This window comes from Neopsephotus bourkii, unplaced genomic scaffold (genome assembly GCF_033783945.1).
Source record: "Neopsephotus bourkii isolate Nb327-2 ecotype Australia unplaced genomic scaffold, CSIRO-AGI_Nbou_v1 NB_719, whole genome shotgun sequence".
Classification (NCBI taxonomy): Eukaryota; Metazoa; Chordata; class Aves; order Psittaciformes; family Psittacidae; genus Neopsephotus; species Neopsephotus bourkii.
This window is the reverse complement of record NW_026901218.1, coordinates 2,394,158-2,417,374: the sequence shown is the minus strand read 5'-3', so window position 1 is coordinate 2,417,374 and position 23,217 is coordinate 2,394,158. Positions and strand designations below refer to the sequence as shown.

Below are 23,217 nucleotides of genomic sequence, written 5' to 3'. Positions count from 1 at the left end.
CTTTAGAAAACGAGAGCAGTGCTCTTTTTATGTGTGTGTGTCCCACTCTCTTCTTCCTTTCCCACTGCTGCTTGGCTCGGGTTTTTCCAGCCTGGAGCAAACTTACCCCTGGGCAGGCTCCGCAGAGCTCAGGTTAGACCGCGCTTAACAAAACTGCAGGCGTGTGGTTCGCTTAAACAAATTATCCTCCGGAAGCTTGTACTGAGCTACAGTTAGAGCACCGTGACTATTGGGAACGCACACAAACTACATGGAAGCCGCAAAACCGAAATCCCGTTTCCCAACCCTGCTGTGAGGCAGGTACTAATTTACTGCGGCCTCACGCTATGTAATTCGTCAAGGAGACTGTAATTTACTTAATTTTTCCTTTTATTAAGTCACAATGTATTTGTAAAATAATCTTCTAGCAGCTGGCTCTGCTTGAATCTGTTTCAAAAGTGTGATGTAAATACAGTCTCACACTATTTTTGTTGCCTATTAGGGCTTTCTGGTAGGTGATACGACTGAGAGCAAGGAGAAAGAACACCACACGTTTATTTTTAAGATCATCATCACTAGCGATAAAAACTTACGGGAAGAAGTGAGCATACTCCCTATCCGCATGCAAAGAAACTCCAACGAGAAAGATACAACTGGAGGACTATGCACACAACGGGTACAATGCGGTGCAGCTTCATGAGCTGCTTCAGCTGTGTTTAAAGGGACTAGCAAATTCCCCAATTAAATCACATTATTTATGGCAAAAGACAAAGAGCCTGACACAGCAGGAGGATGCACTGAAGAACTGGGTTTTTTTTTTGTCCCACCTGTCTCCTTGTCAAAGGTTTAAGTATTTCTACCCATATCTTGCTAGTAATCACATAGCCGAAGTGATTTAGCTCCCAGTTACTGTGAAACAATGGCAAAAGTGCAAATAATCAAATGTAGTTCATTACACTTGGATTTTTCAGCAGTCAACTTCTGAGATTCTGATTTGCACTCAGCAGATTAATATTTCAGACCAGAGGAAAACAAACACCATACCTAAGCAAAGTATTTACCACTGGCCTAATCACTGTCCATGCACTTGTCTACACCAGGCACCTATTTACATCCAACTCACACATGTAACGTAACACTGAAATCAAAGAGGCAGTGACTATAGGATCAAAGCTTTATTTGGACTGTAACACAGCGGATTATAATCCTTGAGCAAACAGAATATTACAGTAATGAAGACTTCTGCATTACAAATATGTTAAAACAGCTTGCATTTGGGGTGATATTTAAGGTCACGTTGTATCTGAACACAACTATTAAAATATTATGAAAATTACCATTATGGAGTAAATAATGTTTTCTTTCAGATGTAACCTCTAAAAGTACATTCCATTTCAAATTTGGTTTTCTAATTTTTCCAGTACCAACAAGCTCAAACTGAGCATCTACATCCCTGACCTGCTATATGTGAAAAAGAGAGAAATGAAGAACTTTAAGCTCAGCCTAAAATCTAGCTCCCTACACGACCCCTCATAAATGCAGACAAGAGGTTACCACAGTAAATGTCAAATATCATGTGTCTAAACCATCTTATTATTTCATATGTACTCTCAAATTAAATTAATAGGCTTGAGAAAGATTCTGCGGAGTAAGAAATCTCTCATCTGAGGGAAAAGTAACATGCCTTCTGCTACTGCCCCCACAGCCAGAATAACTGAGAAAGTAAAAAGCTTGGGAATGTGATGGGAGAGGTGACAAGATGGGTGAACAGGCTGTGCTCCTGGGTTAGTACTGTGGTTACTCATCTGTGCATAAACCTAAAAAAGGGTGATTAATTATTTCTTCTTGTAAGATACCCAAAGATTAACTTACAAGCAGACAAACTCTTTGGTTTTCCTCACCGCTCTTTTCTCAATTGCTTTTCCCCACCCACCAGAAAAGCAAAAGCAGCAACAGGCTCTTAGGACCATTGTAGCTTATGTATACATACGTTTTTAACTCAAAAGGGCAAGCAGGAAGTAAAGAATGTAGAGCAAGAGGCTATCTTCTGAGGGAAAAAAGACACCAATATTTACCTAAGATGTGTAGAAAATGACACAAGATACATATATATATGATAAAACATATATAATGTATACTTTATATAAAAGCTTGGGATAAGATAGGGCATAACTGTATAGAAGTTACAGCCTTGATGTGGTAAAGAATACCTATTAAAGAACTCATTTAAAGCTGATACTAAACCATACTGGTATCAAACAGTTTAGGGGAAGTTTGGTTTGGGTTTTTTTTTAAACACACTTAATTTAACATTTGCTTTCTCAATTTGTCTCTATAGAAAGGCAAGTGGCAAGCTAGCTCAGCTGTAGCAATTAAACCGTGCACTAAGATCAAAGTAGAACAGGGATCCTGTGTAGCTCTTTCCTCCCACTGCTTGCCCCATGGTCTGTGCCAAACCAAGTAATGCACACTCCTGCACCTCAGCATCCCTGCTGCGCTGCCCCTACACTGTTGCACTGCTTCAGGCATGCACAGTTGCCTTTTTGTATATAAATATCCCAGACCTTAGGCCAGCATGAAGGCCTTCACCTCTGAGAGCAGTCACCTATACACACTCCTGCTTTAAATGTCTCTCTTCATTTTTGCCTTTTCTGGACATGTTCCAATATAGTTTTCCATGCACTTGTTGTCCAATTGCTTCTAAAGCTATGCTGCAGAAAAGTAATTCCATTTTCATCTTAATCTCTTTGCCCAATAACAACAAAATAATCAGCAACATGCTCTGAGCAGCTAACTGCAGCATGGAATCTACGCTAACACTGCTCACAGGTACCTGTCAGAGCACACTACAAACTCCTCACCACCCAGCAGCCAAGTCAGCCACATAGTGCACACTTTCCTTCCAGGGAAATCAAAAGGGGCCAGGAGATAGTGAGCATCTGCATTGTGTCCCCACATTTAGGTGGAGTCCAAAGAGATAAAGACCCAGATTATTCACATGTATAAGTAATTATGGGGCCAGATTTTAGTTCAAGTGATTTCTCTTTGGATGCAAAGACCAGGATGAATCCTAGTCTTTTGTTACCAACTAACTGCACACCCATCCCCTCATTCTGGGCATCATGTGTAATAGCTTTTCCCTTCTTGTCTGCTCAACTGCTCAAGCAAATAACTTCCAATTATTTGCTTTTTACATGTGAACTCTGCAATTCTAAGAACCATAGACATTCCCGCTAAATCAGATTGAGAACCACACTGTGATGTTACAGAAGACAGTATTACCAAGTTGTCTCTGTGACAGAACACTGAGTAGGTATAAAATTGCAACGGTCTCTATGCCAGGTTTTGTTTTTTTCTAACTTCTCTGCTTGTAAGATGAAAGCCTAATTTGATATTTTTGTAGTTATATAACAGTTCTAATATTTTGTGACATTTTGTATTGTGACACTATAGATGAAATTGTCATCGGACTGACACCCTTTACTGTTTATTCCTTAATTACAACTGTTAACAACACTGCAGAGAAGCGTGCTAATCTGCCATCACATATTATGAAAACAACGTTATTGTTACAAACACCAACACCCACTCAACAGGAGAATTCTAAGATGGCAGTTTCTGCAAAAACTCACCACTTTAATGGACACTTCAATAGTAAAAGTTTTAAGTGAACCCTTAATATTACCATCGGAAACATACTACGATTATATGCCACAGCTGAAGTTTTGACTTTACTGTGTCAGTGATTCTTTATGCTACATAGATATGTAATTTTTAATAGTAAGTTTTAGCTTTATGGATCATGGAGCTGCATAAAGCAGCCCACTGGTAGCCTAGCAAAATCTGCAATGATTACATCTTCATATCCTCAAACACTGGCAGATTTTTTTCTCTCCTACTTTCACGTCGGGGGTGGTTGTTGTTGCATGAGATTAAATTTTAACAATATATTTACTCAAGTCCATGTTCTTAATAAAAAAAAAATTAAAAAATTAAAGATTTTTCTTTTTCTAAGCTTCCTTTGCTGAGGAAGGATTAAATTTCTGCAGGCCATGTCCCACACCTGGAGGGATCTTCCACTGAACTGATGCTTCAAGAGCACTGCACTGGAACAATTAAACTTTCATACCAAGTTAAGTCCACTGCACAGTCAAAACTCACTCACACTGCACCTCTGCAGGAGGAAGCTGAGGAACTGTTCAATGGTTGAAAATTAAACTATTATCTCCTCAGCTTCTTCTACAGCCACTGCCAGCTACCTTTAAGTTTGCTTCTTCCAAACTTTTCATGCCTAAGCAAAAGTTCTCACTTGTAGATTACGTCAACAGGAAGAAAACAGCATCAAGAGCAGCCAAGAAGTAGCAGAAACCCCTAGAGATCTGTTTACTTCCTCTTGTCTGTACCCAGTCATCAGACAGGAAACACAAAGCAGGCAGCAGGAGGTCGTGAAAAGCAGCAGTGGTGACTGGAGTGAGGTGTAGGAGTGATGAAAGTGGCAATGACAAAAATCAGGGAAAACAAGATGCGGAAATTCAAGGTGTTCCTTCTACAACTGCTCTGCTGAAGGTTTTCACACAGACTCCTGGTGCTAAAGCAAGGCTTCTCTGATGCCCACCTTTCCTGTTAACCATAAATTCCTCCTTTCTCCTTCATGCACAAAGAGGCATACAGCACAGATAACTGCACTGAAGAAAGATAATGCATGAATCTGTCTTTACTTGTCACACTTATATGTAGAAGCAGAGGATTAAAAATAACCTAAAACTCCTCTCATACTGAAAAAACAATTGCCTTGGTGGGTTTCTACACACCAGCATTTCTCACTTTTGATCCTAAAGGCCCCTTTGAGGACTGCTGCCCTAATACAGCATAAAAATAAAGTGTACACAACGTGGCAATGGAAGCAAATTACCCAATAGAGTTCATTTTCATTTCAATGATTTACATTACATGATATCCTGTTGCCTGATCTGGATGATCTTGCCTGCTTAAGCCATAAATTGCAAAGCAAAATGAAACTAGAGTGTTTATTTTTGTGAATCTTCTGGGTAGCTTATGTTCTGTTTTGCAGTTTTCATTTTCTTAAAACCAATAGGAACTTCTGCTCTTCCTAAAAGAAAATCTTCCCACTTGGGAAGAGATTCTTTTACTGATGCCCAATAGAGAGTCTGAGAAAGACAGAAGAAAAAATAAACTTCATGTCAAAATCTGTGTCAGCCTGTTTCAAAACCAATACAGATATGCAGTGCATTAGTAAATCTTGCTTTTTGAGAGAACCAATTCAGAAAAGAACAACATACTTACACATGAAATTTCAAAGCTCTTGTATGATGTAAAATACCAGCCTGGAAAGATTTCATTCTGCAGCATGAACTGTGAAGTGACTGAATGTGCCCTCTTGTGGTAAGCAACAGATGAGTTTAAACCCTCACAGTACCTTTAACAAAGTATTTTTTGTGATTATTAACCTTTCCAAAAGCGCTACATTTAAGCACGCATGTTAGTGGAATATAATTTTTGAAGTGGGAAAAAGTTGTTTAATGTTAGAAACAAAGTGCTATGTAAACTGGTTATCCTAGAAAAGCTGCTGTGATGTGGTTCACAATACTTGAGTAAATTATTTCATGAGATAAATCACTTGATGAAGTAATTGGCTCCAGTATTTGCATCACAAACAAAAAAGACAATAAAAACCCTGCATACGTATCCTGTGGTCTATGAAAACCACAATGGACTACCTAACCCCTTCTCTGCATTACCCTCTGCCTCTGAGTAATAGATTTAACTACTTTTTTACCTGTGCAATGGACACACCATCATTTTTGTGTCAGCATCCTAAGGATAACTCTGTAGGATTCTGAAGAAAAATTTAAGTGCCATGTATATTTTTCTACAGAATAATGTGAACAAAGAACTGTATCAAGCCAACACTTCAATCCAGCCACCAATGTGAGTAATTTTAGACACTGATGTCCATTCAGAAAAAAAAGTAGCTTCGTAGTAGGAAACATTTATGGTGCATTGAGCCATTTTTCTTTACTTAAGTATGTAATGCAGAAGCAGCGTACCACAGAATGGAACATCTCTCTGCAGAGGTGTTTGATTCCTGGCTACTCATTTTGATCCTTACATGTAACTCAGATATAACTATGGCTCTTGCAGATTTACAAAAATATTTTCTTCAACAGATTTACTCAAAGAATCTTTTTTGACAAGCATATGTGCTGTCATACAAAACTACTCCAACTTAGCAAGCTGGGGATCCATTATAGCCATAACTTTCAAAGTATATTAATACAGGCACATATATGGCTGAGAGAAATATGCTCAGAAGTGTTTTGGAACAAAGCACGCACAAAAATCTGAAACCATGAAAGAAAGTTTTCTTTTCCCATTATTTATAGCACTCTTCTGTAGAAGCATAAAAAAAGGCTGAAATAGGATCTTCTCCTTCAAATAGTAACTCTGTTCTCTCTCAAATCCAACCGCTGCTGCAGAGCATAGACATCTCTGCAACCAGAAGCAATTGCTCTGTGTTCTCCAGTTTGCACAGATCTTGGTCTACACACCACAAGTTTAACAGCTAACACAGGCCAGAGTAAACAGCAGTTCAAAACTGATCCAAATGACTCCAGAGGAGTCTAAAACTACTTCTGATTAGGTTCAATATTAGGTCCTTGGCACCTTTCTTAGCATAATTGAATATGTACAAGTATCTAGTAAAAAGTATACTCTTTTGCCTAAAAATCTCTAAAAAAATGAAGAAACCTCTGACTAAATGGTCACACTCAGTGTGCACCCTGTCACCATCATACGAGTAGGCTGTTTACAAAATGCAATGACAGACAAAAAACTTTTAACAGTAACCAGAACAAGAAGTGATGCCTCTCATTGAAGTAATAGCCTAAGCATTACAACACTTGCCCAGCAGGTGTGAAACTAGTGTACAAACCACCCCTCTTCACAGGCTGACAGTGCTAAAACCTGTACCTTTCCCCTCCTTTGACAGTGCCCTAGCACTCAAATCAGTGTGGGACCCTCTGTGTTACTATGTGTGTGGAAACTAAGCCACCATACAATGAAGAACCCACAAACCACTGATGCAAAAAACACAAGTGGGAATCTGATTCAGTGGCCTTGTGGTTAAGATGTTCAGTTTCCATCAGGAAGAGCTGTGTTCCAGTTCCTATTCCCTGCACTGTTTCTGGCCTCATCATTTATTTATCACTGCATAATACTGATAAAACTGTTGAGAATAGGGAACTGAACTTAGTATGCCGTATCAGGATAATATCTGCAAAGCAAGAGTAACTTGCTTTTCAAAATTTTATCTTTAAATGTTTTAGGAACTACAGGTTGAGAAGCAAAAATAGAGTGCTTCTGCTGTAGCAGTACATTCTATGCAACCATAAAATAACTCTGAGAAGTGAAAATGTCCCTATTTATGCTGATAAACTCTTGACTCTAAAATGTAAAGATGACAATCTGTGGCAAACTGAAAACAGGATGACCATATAGAGCAAACCAAGCAACTTTGACATAACAAGCACAGTAAACTCCTGATACTCACAATATTCATTTTTATATTTGACTTCATTTTTAAACAGAAGTCTGTAGAGATCTGAAAGCTGCTCAGTATTTCCACCAGAATGCTCCAGAATCTAGGGACCTTGTCCTAGAATTCAGGTTCAGCTTTGCTACACAGTACACAGGCCTTTGGCTATACCAGTCATTGGATTTTAAAATCAATTATTTTCACTTTAAAAACATGCTTCAGGGGGGGAAAAAGACATAATATTTGGTAAACAGCAAATGAAAAGACAGAATTCCAGGACTTACTTCTAACTTAACAGTATCAGGATGTGGATGTAAATGCACTCTTTCTTGCAGCTTTTTTTCTGCTGCTTCTATATCCTAAAACACAGGCAAAGTACATTTTAAAAACAAACACTAGTAATTTCAAAAGGAAAATCTACACTCACGTAAAGACATTTAAACATGAATAACTCACATAAAGACATCTAAATGAACTGAATAAACCCATTAGAGCTAAACAGCATTTGAATATTAACAGTGAAGTTCTACTCTTTCTGTTCTGAAACCCAACTCGCAAGACCAACATCCTACAGTTTCTAAATATGTTTGCTGTACCTTTCTGGCACAAGAATAAATTTCATGACTACAGAAGACCGTTGCTGTAAAACAGTGTTAGTTAAATTCTGTTCTGAGAGGAACAAAATGGTTTTATCTGTGTTGCATGAAGCCTCAACTATGTGTTCTAGCTACTGTAACTGTAAAGTAACTAGGCAAATTATGTGCAAGATCTTTACTTCTCAAGACAAAGATGACTTGCTAATATGCATGCATAACATGTGCACAAAAATGTAGAGCTGCAGCAAGCTGTTCACCAGACAAATTTGGATGACAATGCACCTCACATAGCTTTCTTACAAAAAAAATCCACCCCAGTGTTTGGGTTTCTGCTTGGCCAGTGGATATGTGCTGGATTCACAAAGGCCTAAATAATTTAAAGGAAGAAACAACCGAAAAACAAGAGCAACAAACAAATCAAAACATCCCCCTGAACTAAGCGCCCTCCCCCTTTAAAGTTCTGACCCATTCTTGTGGGCTTAGTTCCATACCCAAACATTGAAGAGATTGAGTGGTGGGCAGATGAAGAGAGACAGAAAGGCACGTGGGAGTGGGGTGTGAAGAAGCCAAAGCTGAACAGAGTGGAGGGGGAAAGAAAGTATAGCAGATGGCAGAGTTGGGAGCAGAGAGCGGGTGTGAAGAGTACAACAGAAAAACTAAATGAGAGAGGAAATTCCCCAAAGGGACTTCCCAAATATTCACCACCACTGCTGCTGAAAAGAAGAGTGAGATTCTGGAGGAGCATATCCATAAGAGAGACCAAACATGATTACTCGTATTGAATAATAGCCAATCTGAATACATCAATAAGCAAACAGTGCTCGACTCAAGCTTAGTTTAAAAAATATGACTCAAATTCAGTAAAGTATGATTAATAGAAGCAAAAAACCAGCCGTATTTTAGTTGAAGTTCAACTTACTGATACACACTCAGTTAATTCAATTTATAGTGTTCATCTTACTTTATTTATTTCCTGTTACACCATGACTGTATTCTCTTGCATATAATTACTAACCTAAACCAAGCAAAACTATTCTCCCTTTTCTACACCAAAGTCCACACCCTTGTAGGAAGGTAAAGGATGTCTGAGAAAGAGCAAACTGAGGCTCAGATTTGGAAACAGTGGCTGATCTTTTTCAGGTGAGAAAAGACAACAGGATAAACATGAATATGAGCAAAAAATAGAAGCCACTTGAAGTCACAATATCAAAATAACAGAGGCCAGCACAGACTTCAGGAACCTACGGAAAGAATTTCTCTATTGCATGTACTTTGAATAGATACCCCACAATTGGCACCAAACGAAGCTCATATCAGTATGGCTCAGACGGAGCCTGGAGAAGTTATCACCATACTGAACAGGAGGATCAACCAGTTATGTCCACTTCATACTGTTCCACAGAATTTTTGTTGTTTCTGATTTCTTCCTCCTAATTCCTGTAGGAATGTTCACAGGAAGAAAGACTATCAGTCAAGATAGTTCTTTCCTTATATACTCCACAAAGTCATTGGAATGTTTATGCTGATAGGAAATGAGTGTCTTTTAGGCAAGAAAGAAGATGGCAGTTGTGCAGATATGTTTAGTAGAGAAGGTCACTTTGGCATAGCCTAGATATTGGATGTGTCTTTTTGTTGCTCGCTCTAGTTGTATGTTGTGCAGTCTATTGTCATTCAGAATACTGATTTAATGACAGACAGTGAAATAAATTTTTGCTGGAAGGTGTAGTATGCTTTAGAAAATAACTGGAACTACTAAAAGATTAGATGGCACTTTTCGTGTGTCTACACAACTAGTTAGCTTTTTAGGAAAAATAAATCCTCATCATAAATATAAAACTAAATACATCAGCAGTGTAAAAACACTGTGGAAAAAACACCCACAAATCTAATATGTCACAGAACTGAAAAAAGAGAGCATCTTGCAGTGCTTCCCTTAAAATCACAAGGGCTGGAACACGAACAATTCAAGCCCCTTCCCCAGAGGTAAAATGGAACGCATGACACATGCATCACTTTTAGGGGACCAAATTCAGCTGTCACTTATATTGATATCAGTCTGGCAGGTTCCCACTTCAATAATTCTACAATTACATGCCTGTGAAGGAAAGCAAATTTGGTCTAAATTACCTTCCCAATACTAATTAGTACATAGCATATTCTTTATTTGCTATTTCATGTTATAAGCTGTTGCACAGTAATACATATTTCTAAACACAAGAAATCTTACAAATGTCATGAATAAGATGGCAAATACTAGTCTGATTTCTGCTTTTATTACAACATGATACAAGTACCAGATTTCCCTCATCTGCAGTCTCCTTCAAAAGACATAAAGGAAAATACCCTTACAATTCTGTTCAAGTGCCAAACAAGTGCTTATAATGTAAAAATTTCAATTAAAATAATGCTTAGTTCCTTGCCTTCTACTGATTAAAAAATAAATTAATTGCAAAATCTTCCCTGTGCATAAATATCAAGCAGCATAGAGAAAGAAAAATGTCTTTTTGCTATGATCGCATCCTGAAAACAACTGATTTTGCTTACATGCAGAAAAGCAGAAATGCAAATAAAAAAATAACACTTCGTCATGTCCATGTATTTTTGAGTAGGCCAAATCAACAACTCTCCACATGGTAACTGTGAAATGTACAGTGCCTGGTATCAGGAACAATATTCTGAAGCTGGCACATTAATCAGTCTTGTTTTCAAGCTTCTCATATATTATTCTGCATCGCTTCCCCCCCCCCGTTTTCTTCTGTTATCAGAAAGCATCTGCAGGAGTGTACGCCTGATAAAACTAGTATAAAATTAATAGATTTCAACTGATTTATGCTTCTTTATCCTGCAACAGAATTTGTTTTGATACATATGTTTTTGCCTTTTTTCCCTACAAACACCAACATTTTTGACACTTGAAAGGAACAATTTTGAGGATGTGACAGAAGATGGCAAATATCTGTTTAACTGCAGAAATATTTACACTCTGTATATGGCTAAGCTATTGTTAACATTTCCAATACAACAAGCTTTCAGCATGCAGAAATACAACCTGCATTTATTATGCTTGCCTGGATCTGTAAACTGAGAACGCATTTATAGAATACAAATAATTTGCAAAAATCTATATTTATGAAATAAAAATCTCTTATAAAATGCATATGGAAAACGGGAGACATAATGGCTGGATCAATGCTCACAGCAGGAGGCTGGAACTACATGATCTTAAGGTCCTTTCCAACCCAAACCATTCTGTGATTCTATGAACTATGGAAAAAAATAAACAAACCATATCCACTTCTCCCCAGCCTCCCATGGAAGCACCTACTTTCCCCTGTACCCAGTACAGAGGGTTTGATTGCCCTCACCCAAAAAGCACCAGTCCAAGTTCCTTGTCACAGAATAGTTGAAGGCATTCTTGATCTGCTGTGTCTACCACTCCCTAAATGTAACTTCCATTTAAATACCAAGAAAGCATGCAATAGAATCTTACCCACCCAAAATGTGAACATTTTAAGTCTCAACCAGGATTTGTATGAAGAAACAAAAATTTTTGGTGACACAAATTAATCTTGTAATTTTCTACAGTAAAACTTACTGTTTCAATGAACACACCATATGTAATATGACCCTTAGTAAATTCAAAAAGTTGAGAGATCAAAGAAAATGGTTTTCTGCTATTTCCTCAATAACACACAAACATTTGTCAAATGTATGGCCACATCAGTGGTCAACTGCAATCTCTTTAAACTCAGATGCCTAAACTAGGGGTTCCAGAGAGGTTTTATCATTTCAGTCCCTGCCATCAAACCTACATCTTTTTAATTACCCAAACACCTACTGAATTTACCTAGGAAACACAAATCTTACCTAAATACAACAATAGGTATGTAGAACAGCTATTAACACTATTAACAGCATCACCACTAGGCAGAGCCAGAAACACCAAACACTGCTTTTACAGACTTCCAAGTAAGATTCTTGAAGTCACTCTACACCCGAGAACTTCTGTCACAACTTCACACAACCATAGTGGGAGAACAGCTCTTATCCTGATTAGAAGCATTATAGGCTGGTCAGCCCCTGTTTCAGAACACAACCCTGCATCTTGAATCAAAGTGTAGAGCTACTGTGAGTCTTGTCAGACTCTTTAGGTTCTCCTAGGCAGACATGTAATAGCATGTGTTGCATCCCTACATGTACTTAAAAAAACCCCAAAAGAAGACAGTAGCAGCTGCCATCACAAGGCTCATATAAGGGCATGGGAAATATGTAGTGATGCCGTCAGATAATAAAGACTTGTCATTTAATACTTTTGGTCAAGTTCCAGAAGAGAAACTGTATATAGGAGAATTCAACTGATAACTATAGAGCAAACACTTTTTTTAATGCTCTAAGCTACATAACCATGACATTTCAATGCGGTTCCTGGTAGTTGCAGAAACTTACATTTAAAAGTGCTGCATTCCTTTTATGAGCTGCATCAGCTGCTTGAGTTTGCCATGTCTTTTTAGTCTTTTTGTCTCCTAGATAAGTCTCCATCTGCTGTAGCAGTTCTGATCTCTGAGACAGTCTACAAAGGAAAACATTTTGCTAAGTGGGTAGAACATTTTGCTCAGGAGCTAGAAAATAACCTTTTTACCTTACCCAGTTTTCTCTAAACTATGGGGCTAATTAAGCCAGCTGTAGGGTGGGTGTGCTGGGGGAGGGAAAAGGTACAAGGCAGGCATCACCTGCTGTGCTTGTATGAAGCTATAAAGTTGCAACCAGCAGTCCTCATATGCTAAAGGTGCTTAGAAGCACTGAATCTCCCAGAACAGGAAAGACAGGGTGGGTTGGGGTGACTTGATCAGTACTACTCTTGCTCATTGGCAAGTACTATTTGTTACAAGAGCAGATTTTTCTGAATCATTACTGTATTTGCTTCCCTATCTGAGTTTACAGGGCAACAAAGAAGCAGTTCTATAACTGAAGCATAGAGTGACAGAATCCAATTACCTTCCCCAAACAGGAATTTAACGATGACAGGAGGTTAACAATGGAAATCTTAAGCCAGTACCACCACTGGGAGTCAAACACCTCATCAATCTAAATACCCTCAAAGGCAAGTATGCTAATTCCAATAGTTCATGAAGGAAGAGTGCCACCTCCTGGAACACGAACCCCTTGTTGAAATACCACTGCGCTCTGTTTAGAGCTTGGATTCACTGTTCACACGACAGTCATGTGCAGTGAGGGAGGTCGCCCAAGACCACAATACAAACTGCTGTGAGGCAATTACTTACATCTCTTCATGTCTTCTAGCAAGGTGAACCTCCTGAGCCAAATAGGATGACATTTTCAGTCATTTGCCCCAGATTTGTCACCCTATAAAAGCAAAACCAAGTGAAATTAACATCTTCCAAAGGCATACATGAACATACACTTTTCAGTATTAAACAATTCCGTGTCATAAAGCTGCACACAATATTTATGTATCAGCTATCTACACAAAACCTGCCACAAGACATGGCAACATTGATTTGAATACACGCACGCTACCAATGTTCACAGTGTGTTTTAGTATTTTACTGTGTTCTAATTCATGAGAACTGAAATATGACTTGAGTCATATTTTAGCATTAAGCTTTCCCAAGTTTCAGACGCTTACATCCATGCACTTAAACTATGTGCTGCATAATTTGTGTATTACTGCTTACATTAGTGATTCCTAGCTGCTGTCACATTACTCCAAACACAGTTATACCTGTAAGTATCATTTATAACTGCCTCTCACAGACACAGTTCATAGCGTTTAAGTACAGGCGCAATGGAAGTAAATAACTTCAATCTCCTAAGCCACTTTTTGTTTTGAGTGTTTGAAAAATTAAGCAAAAACTTCTTGAGCTCAGCTCTCCAGTACTGTAACACACCTGAAACTGCTTACATCTTATCGTGGGATTTATTGAGCTATGAAGGAACTCAGATGCCCTCTGCACACAAACTGAGATTCTACAGCACTTTACAGAAGGCTTAAAGTGTTTTATGGCCACCTCAGAGATGACTGCATTGTTGTTGTGTTTAGTGATGGAAGAACTTATCACAAACTGGCTATGTGAAGAGTGGAAGAACTTTTAAGATCCCTTAGATAGGAAAAGATTAGGAAAAGCCATGCTCTGTTAAGACATTCACATGTAACTTTGAAGCAAGTTATTCACACGTGCACCTCAGCAGAGCCATTTTCTAGGGATTTATGTTTTGCCACAGTCTAAGGAGCACTTCCATGCAACTGGCCCATTACTAATGCTTCCCCTCGCTTAGCAAGCAGCACATTCCCTCCACGCTCCTTCCCTCAGCTGGGGAACTTGACGCTGTTTGCTAGCCCAGGCGCCATTTTCCACTCTTCAGGCAACACCTTTACTGGCAGCGGGAGACTAGCGCATGGGGAGCACAACCGCACCCACTTCTTGTCTTTAGGGGAGACTAGCTTACACCCAGCAGCGGTAACGAAGCAGCCAGTTGAGCATCCTCCGCCCAGAGGGCGGGCACCTCACAAGCAGCGGCCCAAGACATGAGCAAGCCGGGCAGGGCCCCTGCCTCGTCAGAAGGCATCGAGGGCCGCGACGGACGCTCCCGCTTCAGGCCAGCGGACCCAAAGGGGCACGCAGGAGCCGCCCTTAGCCCTACCATTGGGAGGAACGGGGGGGGGAGAGGCCAACCTATGAGTCCACCAGAATGTACCATCCTGTAGGACGGAGGGAGGAGAAGTCAGGCAAGAGAAATAAATAAATAAATAAATAAATACGAAGACACAGTTTACCTTTAGCCTCGCCGGCTTCAAAAAGGAAAACCACCACCCACCATGGCCTCCGCACCGCCTTAAACCTTCCCCACACCCCTCTCCCCCCCAACCCCGCTGCCATGGAGACGGCCGGAAAGGTGGAGCCTAGGCATAGGCGCTGATTGGCCCCGTTGCGTCTGAGTAGGCAGAATCAAGCGAGGTCAGGTTCCGCCTTCTGCACTGTGATTGGAGGAGCGGAGGAGGTAGGGACCAATCATTGCTGGGGGCGGGCTGCGGAGCCGTGGCGGGGACAGCAAGTGTTAGGGGTGAGGGCTTGCCAGGGGGGCGTCTGTGCCGGGGAGGCAAGGCGGGACGGGACGGGACGGGACGGGACGAACGGGACGGGACGAACGGGACGGGAGGCGTCGGCGGGTGGCAGCGCTTTGAGTGTTGTGCCGCCGTGAAATCCATCGCTCGAACCCCCCGATCGCATACACACGGGACATTTGGCAATACTTCGGACGAACTTTGCAGCCCAGATGGCGGAGTGAACCCACTCCAAAGGGCTGAGGGGGTAGTATTGCCTTTTGCAGAATCTGCTCCTCCCATTCCGTTCATGTTCTCTAGGGACGTAGAAGCTTATAGAAGCCTATTGTCGCTTTGCCGGACAAGGCACAACGTTATAGTTTTGGCACAGAGAGCTTGCTGTGAATGCCAGGCAGATTCTCCACGATGCTTCCAAACCATATGGTGTGATCCTGTCCTCTGTGTATTGAAGAGCAGAATTTATTCCAGGCCTCTAAGCTGAAGAGTTAGAGGCTGACTCTAACCCATTATAGTCAAACTTTCATCAAAATGTCCTGAAAAAAGGGCACAATTAATCCACTTTTTGTGTGTGTACTTCACAGAAAACCTAAACCAAACAATTCTAAGTAAATACCAGCTGAAAGTTCATTTTTCTTAATTGTCATTGTTGTCTGATTTACACCCAATTGCAGCTGCAGGTGATTTCTAAAGGTTGCTCTGAAAGCTTGTCTTCCCTGTTTCCCTTCTACATGTTCTCTGATCCTTGTGTTTAAGATGCTTCATCACGAGCCTTTCTTAACACTGACAATAAGATTTTGCTTGTGATTCTTCAGCTCTTTATTTTCTCTCTCTTTTTTTTGCTATTCTCTGATTTTATATTTCCGTAACAGACCCATATTAATCCCCTTCTTGATGTGTAATTGAATAGAAGTTCTTTGATGTACTTGTCAGCTTACCTCTGCTTATTGCAGCAGTCAGGTTAAATAGTACTTAAAATCCTATTTTTATTTTTTACCACTGTGATTTAAAGACAGGGCTTTCCAATAAATGAAGTAGGAGCCAGTCCTCATTCCTAATGGTGTGAGAACCTAATGGTTACCGTCTTGCTAAATTCAATGGGAAGCCTAAGTGTTTTGCATATCCTACTTTGAGCTGCACCAGTTCTCTGTAATAGCAGTGATCCTTCTTTCGTGTAGCATTTAATGAATTTCAGACAGAATAGAGACAAATGGAAGTTTGCTTTACGTAAACCATTATATATGCCATTTGCAGGGAGAATGCAAAGAGCACTTTAGTTAAGCTACAGATACTATCAATTGTTCAGTGTTGCTGAAACAGAGACAGGATGGAGACCATCAATCCTTAATTACCACTTTATTTGACAGTGCATGAAACACTCATAGCTAATGAACTATAAGCGCTGCATTGTTTTTTTCAGTATTGTTCTTTTTTTTTCATTAGAAGAGCAACCCAACCTAGATCAGTTCTGCATTTGTCAATATAAGCTTTAAACAACTTATTTTTGTTGAAAGACTGCTAGTAACAGCCATAACTCCTCAGCAGCAGGCCTCTTTGGATAGGTGGCTCCTTGTATCTGCACATGATGTCAGTGACAGTCATCATGGAAAGAGATTTATAGATAGAAGGCACTTACATGGGGAATCATGGAATAGTTTGGAAAGGACCATAAGATCATCTGATTCCAAGCCCCCTGCCATGGGCAGGGACACCTCACACTAAACCATGTCACCCAAGGATCTGTCCAGCCTGGCCTTGAACACTGCCAGGGATGGAGCATTTACCACTTCCTTGGGCAACCCATTCCAGTGCCTCACCACCCTCACAGTAAAGAGCTTCTTCATTATATCTAACTTCAGCTTCCCCTGTTTAAGACATTCTCTTGCATATCTGAATGCACTGGGACCTAATGGCAGCATACTTTGTTGTAATATGTGTGTTGTCTGTGTCTCCTCCCTGACAGTTTCCAGTTACACTGCATCTTACAGAAAAAAAAAGCTTATCTTTCTAAAAAGCCCTTTCTTGCCCCCTAGATACTGTGTCTTCATTAGATACTGTTATCTTCATGTTGGATCACTGGTATAAACATTTTAAAAACTGTGAGTGAGAGCCTGAGAGCTGTATTTACTGCCTAATTGTGCTGCTATGACCAAATGTACACTTTAACACTGGTGTGGTCTCCCTGTTACTTGATCACAGCCTGCAGCAGAAGTGTTATGTGTGAGACTGGGTACTCCATGAGTGCCTAAACTGAATTAAGGACTTCCTGTTAGCACTGAGATTGTGACCCTCGTTTTTTCTTAACCGTGCAATTCAGTAAAACGGTTTTCTGGGAGAAATGGGTGGATTGTAACACTAGGTGGCACTTAAATACAGCTAACAAAGCCTTTTCTCTGGTGCAACACAAACCAATCAAACACATTCTGTTCTAACATGCAGTTAATTATATCCTCAAAATGATGTCTTGGATTGATATTACTAAACAAACATGTATAAAATGTAATTACAGACAAGTGAAATAAATAGTGTAGGTTTATAATTGCGAGCTATGTTTTTTGCTTGTAATATGTTACACACCTGTGCGTAGTTTATATAGCTACTATTTTATTTTGTCATTTTTACTAACATTTAGAACGGTGCAGTTTAGCTTTATGTGCTTTTATTTACTGCTACCACTTTTTGCCATATGTCAGTTTTGAAAAAATGGACTGGTTTTGTGTATCTGGATTTTAAACCAGGAGTATTTCAAAGGGAAAACAGTAAGAAATGAGGTTTTTCTATGAAACCACTTCAACACTTCTTAAAAAAAAAAAATTAATTTTTTTTTACTAATGCTTTGCTTTCTTCTTCTTTCTTCACTTACCTTCTGGAGGTACACCTCTATTGCTGTAGTAGCTTAATATCCACTTGGAGGTCCAAAGTCTATCTGTTCATAAACATTCCTGAAGTGATACCATTGGTAAGATATACGAGGCCAACAGGACAGTCTGAGAGCTGTGGAATGTGATCAGAGCAGCTTGTGGCCATCACCTTGGCTTCTGACAAGCTTTTCTATCAACTGCAGAAGAGGTCGGCAGCATTTCTATCATCAACTGTGCAAGACCTGTGTGAAGCTGCTCTATGTTACAACAAGCTAAAAAGGTAAAGGTGTGCAAGGAAATATCCTTCCACTGCAGGAGAAGGGTAATAACATGTGAAAAAATGGACTTCTAGTTCCTCTTCCCCCTCACATTCCAGTATACAGATTTGCTCTCAACCTCATGGTCATCAGGTCCCATGCCATTCTATGTGCAGGATTACAATCAATTGTCTCTGTGTAGTAAGATTAGAGCTAAAATGAAGCTCATAAATGGTAGGACAACCCAACAACACATTCCTATATTTGTGTTTTGTTATTTGACAGGTAAGATGTATATTTTGTGTGAGAAAGACTTGTACATGTATGGAAATCACCCTTTGTTGAAAAAAGTTGCCAATGCATTACTGTATGCTTAAATAAACCAATGTAAACTATCCATGAGTGCTTCTTGGAATTGCCCCAGACATCAGGAGACCTTCTCAGGTGAACCAAAACCCAAACAACAGACTAGGATTGTCTGAGCACTCATCAGCAGTGCAGAAATAGTTGTCCAAACTGGAGACCATTGGGTCAAATTCAGAACAAGAGTTGGTAGACCTGTGGGAAGAGGAAAAAACAGCTGTGACTGTGAGGACCCAGAGATGGTGGAACTCCAACTGGTTTGTGTGCCTGTGAAAGTGTGAAGGGCCAGGCCAAAGTGACCAATGCTGAACTGAAAAATAATGGTTGTGGTAGAAGGACATAAGGGAGAGATTTTTTTCTGTACACTTCACGTAGAGAGAAAAGCCTTAATAATAGGAGAAAGCTTAAGAAAATCAGGATTCAGCTGAAAATTATTTGATTCTTCTTTTGACAAAGATCTTTTTAGGTTCTGGAACAGTCTTTCCAGGTAGTAGTAGAGATAGTTGTGAAATACAAACTAGCCTAGACAACTCTTCAGTTTACTGATACACACAGTCTTGTGAAGGGGATGCATGCCCTAATAGATGCTTTCTAGCAGTAGTTTCTACAGCATAGCTACTGCTTTCTGAAGATTTCAAGAAAACAGTTTAGCCCTTGAGTAATAACATTAAGCCTTCTCTTATTAAAAAAAAATACTGCTACAGGCCTTGACTGACTTTAGCAGATGTACAGGTATTAGAATGTTTTACAAGTAATTATAAAAACTATTTACAGTAATTAGCCTGAATCTAATTGCTTCTCAGCATGTTAGGATAGTAAATTACAGCTTTATTTTAAACAACTCCTGTTGTCTGTTTTCCCTAAACTGAACACAGGAAACCCAATAAAAACCACTTGGAGAACCACCATCTTCAGTTCCTGTTTGAAGTATGTCGAACAGAGATGCTTAGCTTTGATCTAATAAGCAGCACTTCACTTGCCTCCGTAGACTGCATCCGTCTTCCGCTGCACAGTGAGAACATACTCCTCCTGAGAGCAAGAGGAGGATGCATGTGAACAAGAGGGACAGGAATACACCTTTGGTTCTTAAGTGAGAGAGTCACATCAGATGATTTATACATGAGAAAGCCTATTTTCCTAGGCTGCCTCCTTAGTCAGTGCAGGGAGGTACTTGACAGTGATGGAGGGCTTGAGGCTGAGCATTTGGAGGTGCTCTGAGGGACCAGAGGTATCTTTCTCTACAGGCTGTGCAGGGAGCCTTTTGAAGCTGTCTTCCTCAGATTACTGCCTATAGTTATGTACCCGATCACTGTGTGATCATCTGCTTCAAAACCAACCACAGCTTCTGCCTGTCACTCCCTAGCGGAGGTTCATTTGAGTTCCTCAACACTGATCTCTCCAACCACATGGGCAGAATGCCTGTCAGCTTTGGCATGATCTGAGATTCCTGTTTGAAACCATAGCAAGTTTACTGAGAGCAAGCCAGTGCCTGGTAATGTTCATGTGAATCCAATCCCATGCAGGTACTAGTCATTTGAAAAGTCTTCCAACCACTTTCCCACACTGCTTTGAACAGACTGGACTATTTAATTTTGTGTCCACTCTTACTCTGGGATGATGATAGACACCATCTTCAGTCCATTTACACTGGGTATACAAGTCAGCCTCTAACTTTTATCCACTCTAAGTAATACTATCGCCATCTGGTCTTACATTAAATTTTCTTACTCTGTAATGATTATACATCTACAGAAGCAAAAAATTACTTTGAATTTTAATATATGCATTTATGTGACTGTCAAGATGCCTGATATTAATAGCTTGACTTTTACTGTAAGCAGAGGTAGAAGAAATCACACCACCTTCACAGTTCTGGCAGTTTCCTTATGAACTGAATTCTCAGCCCATCGTTTCTCTCTCTGGCTCTTGCAGTACAAACCTGAGTGTTCTATTTTTTTATTCCAGTTTAGATTTTTGAATGCTTTTATTATGAATTTCTTCAATCCCTGAGAGAAATTAGAGAGGCAACAGCGCTTCTGTTATTGCATAACACCATTTATTGACAATAAAAATAGCTAAACTTGCAAAAGAAGCCAGTTTCTAATATAGCCTTTTACTAGGTTGCTGTTATAAAGGTTGAGTCTTTCATTTTTTACAAAAAAGACCATTCTTTTTAAAGAAAGGTCACTCAATCTTTTTAGAAAGATTTAATAAATGACTTTTCCCCCCTTACCAAATTTAGTCTTTTGTTGGAATTGTTTCAGCTCCTATTAAAGCTTCACCAAAAAAAATGCACCTTCTATTGTATTTCTTCTAATAGTTTTCTCAGCCTTATAACTGTAATAAATTTGTCAGTCTAGGTTCACTGAACACTGGACTTGAAAATCCTACCACAACAGGTTATAAATATAACCATTTCTAAACCCTTTCAAGAAGTTTCACCCTTTCTTTCAACACATTTTATGTACTCAGCAATTCAGTGAAAATAACCTTTCAGAGTCGTTCTTTAAACTCGGTGATAGCACAAGCAAGTCATTTGATCAGTCAGTCAAAACCCCACGTTCTCTTCCTGTCTCTTCCAGGGTGGATTCATAGTCTGAGCCAACTCGCTTAAAGCAAATGTTTTCTTAACTGTTCATTCACATGCAATGACCAACTTGTTCCTTTTAGGGCCTGATTTTCAGAGTAGCTGAGTGCTAAAAACTGCAATTTAAATAATTTTGAGTGGTGGCCTTAGCACTGCTAAAATAATAGTCTAATGGCATTTGTTAGGTAAGCAGGAATGACTTTATGGCAAGATGTGCAAATATCTTCCTTTGCCTAATCACTTTCCTTTATTTTTCTTCTATGAAATTTGGTTGTTGGTTTGATTTTCTTGTGGGTGTTTTTTTTTTTTTTTTAGGAGAGCAGTTACATTTTGTAGGAACACAAACTATTGTTTTGATAAATAATTCTCTTCAGGACATGTTTTAAAGTTTGAATAAATGAATGTAACCCGAATGTAACCAAACCTTTGGAACATTAATAACTGTACTAAAAGCAGAGAAGCAAGCAGCATGATCACATAAATCTAAGAAAAGCAAACAGAATCTAAATATCTTAAGACCTCTGTCATAAAATGAATCAACTTTGCTTTGTAACGCTATGTAAAGAATAAATAGCAATGTATCATATTTGCTTTGTATGAATGAATGGGAAGCAGAGTAAGACAGGGGTTATCTAAGTAATATAAAAGTGCAGTTACTGAACACTTCCAAGGGACATGAATAATCTACAGTAATCCCAAATCACAGCACAAACTTCAATTCTTCATACTTCAATTTAAACCCCATTTTCCAGTCTACTCATAATCAGCAAATGGAGGAAAAGATGGACTATCTCACCCCTCTTTGCTTCTGAGGGAATTGCTCAGTTGAGCTCCTTGCGGGCCTATTACAGATTCTTTGACCAGCTGCAATGGTTATGGTGTGTTTCTGGTCACCTGAGTTAAGGAAAAATGAAGAGGTATAGAAAAAGCTTTTAGCATGATCATGATAGTGAAGCCAGCTTGTTTTCTGAGAAGAGATTAAAATGTTTGTCTTATTTATCAAAACAAAAGCAAGAAGAGTATCTGTTTCCTACTAAGACAAGTAGAGTTAACATGAGAGTAAAAAAAGCTTTCTAAGCAAAAAGCTGGGGCTAGCAGAAGGACAAATGGATTTAATCAGAGAGTGAAGAAGCCTTCTCTTGAGCACAGTTTGAGGAAAGTGCTGAAACATCAGACAAGTGAACTTGCAGGACAGCCTCTTAGACAGGATGGAGGGGGAGAAAGAGCAAGAAAAGAGATTCATTTTAACACAGACCTTCATCAGTTTGTGGCTGGGAGTCTTGAGACGTGGCTTTCTGCATGAGCTTCAGAGGGAAGCTTGGCTTGCAGAGCCTTTCCAACAGCAAGTCTTCCACAGCAGCCCTGCTCTATGAGCAGTGCTGGTGAAATTCCAGAATCACACTACCCGCATCAATATTGCAATCAGCTGGTAGTTGTCTCTGAGAGAACACTTGCAAATGAAAACTCCAAGTCACCTACTGCTCTGTGCCGCTGGCTATGAACAGTACTGCAGAGGGAAAAGCAGTAATAAACCATGTAATGCAGAACTTGTGCAGTCTGCTTAGCTTTGCCTGCTGAGCCAGCCTGCTTGCAGCTGACACTGATGCTATGGAGGTGTGTAGGGTATTGCTACAGCATTCAGGCCTTGGAAGGAGAATATTCCTAACAAAATACCTCTGTGTTGTAAAGATGTGTCTGTGTAGGCTTCCTAATGTAAACTTCTATTTGCTGTGATCTCCCTATGAGCTTTACATTACAAAGTCCTACATGACATTATTTGTAATTGGCTGTTTGTGTGAACCTATTACATAGCCTAAGGCACAGAAAGGCAGGTGAATTTGTATTTTAGCTTTCATGTTGGTTTTCAAATGCTGTCAGTTTAAAATATTAAAATAACAGCAAGTTCTAACAACAGTCTCGGATTTTCTTATCCAATTG

General features: G+C 39.6%; 1 protein-coding gene and 1 long non-coding RNA gene across 3 annotated transcripts; both read right to left on the bottom strand.

The window, feature by feature from the left end:
- Positions 1 to 1,139: 1,139 nt before the first annotated feature.
- CEP15 (centrosomal protein 15) lies at positions 1,140 to 15,076 on the bottom strand. 2 transcript variants are annotated; one of them, XM_061354269.1, is made up of 5 exons: positions 14,927 to 15,074; positions 13,413 to 13,494; positions 12,577 to 12,700; positions 7,819 to 7,893; positions 1,140 to 5,147 (listed from the first exon to the last, which is right to left on the bottom strand). In XM_061354269.1, exons 2-5 carry the CDS (start codon positions 13,463 to 13,465, stop codon positions 5,007 to 5,009), a joined length of 393 nt encoding a protein of 130 aa, XP_061210253.1. In that variant the 5' UTR covers positions 13,466 to 13,494; positions 14,927 to 15,074; the 3' UTR covers positions 1,140 to 5,006. The 2 variants fall into 2 exon arrangements, with proteins under 2 accessions (XP_061210253.1, XP_061210254.1); XM_061354270.1 differs by lacking the exon at positions 1,140 to 5,147 and adding an exon at positions 5,182 to 7,443 and having other exon boundaries at positions 14,927 to 15,076.
- Positions 15,077 to 17,589: 2,513 nt separating this feature from the next.
- LOC133212592 (uncharacterized) lies at positions 17,590 to 22,788 on the bottom strand. The gene is made up of 3 exons (XR_009725538.1): positions 22,535 to 22,788; positions 22,076 to 22,173; positions 17,590 to 19,721 (listed from the first exon to the last, which is right to left on the bottom strand). It is a non-coding gene; the product is annotated as an uncharacterized LOC133212592 (long non-coding RNA).
- Positions 22,789 to 23,217: the final 429 nt, after the last annotated feature.

Bases quoted from the DNA above. Each gene is read 5' to 3' on its own strand.
- CEP15 (XM_061354269.1), bottom strand. From the start codon at position 13,465: ATGTCATCCTATTTGGCTCAGGAGGTTCACCTTGCTAGAAGACATGAA. The intron at 7,894-12,576 runs GTAAGTTTCTGC...CCTGTGTTTTAG, and splicing joins GGAATGCAGCACTTTTAAAT to GATATAGAAGCAGCAGAAAA. The intron at 5,148-7,818 runs GTAAGTCCTGGA...TGTCTTTCTCAG, and splicing joins CTGATACTGTTAAGTTAGAA to ACTCTCTATTGGGCATCAGT.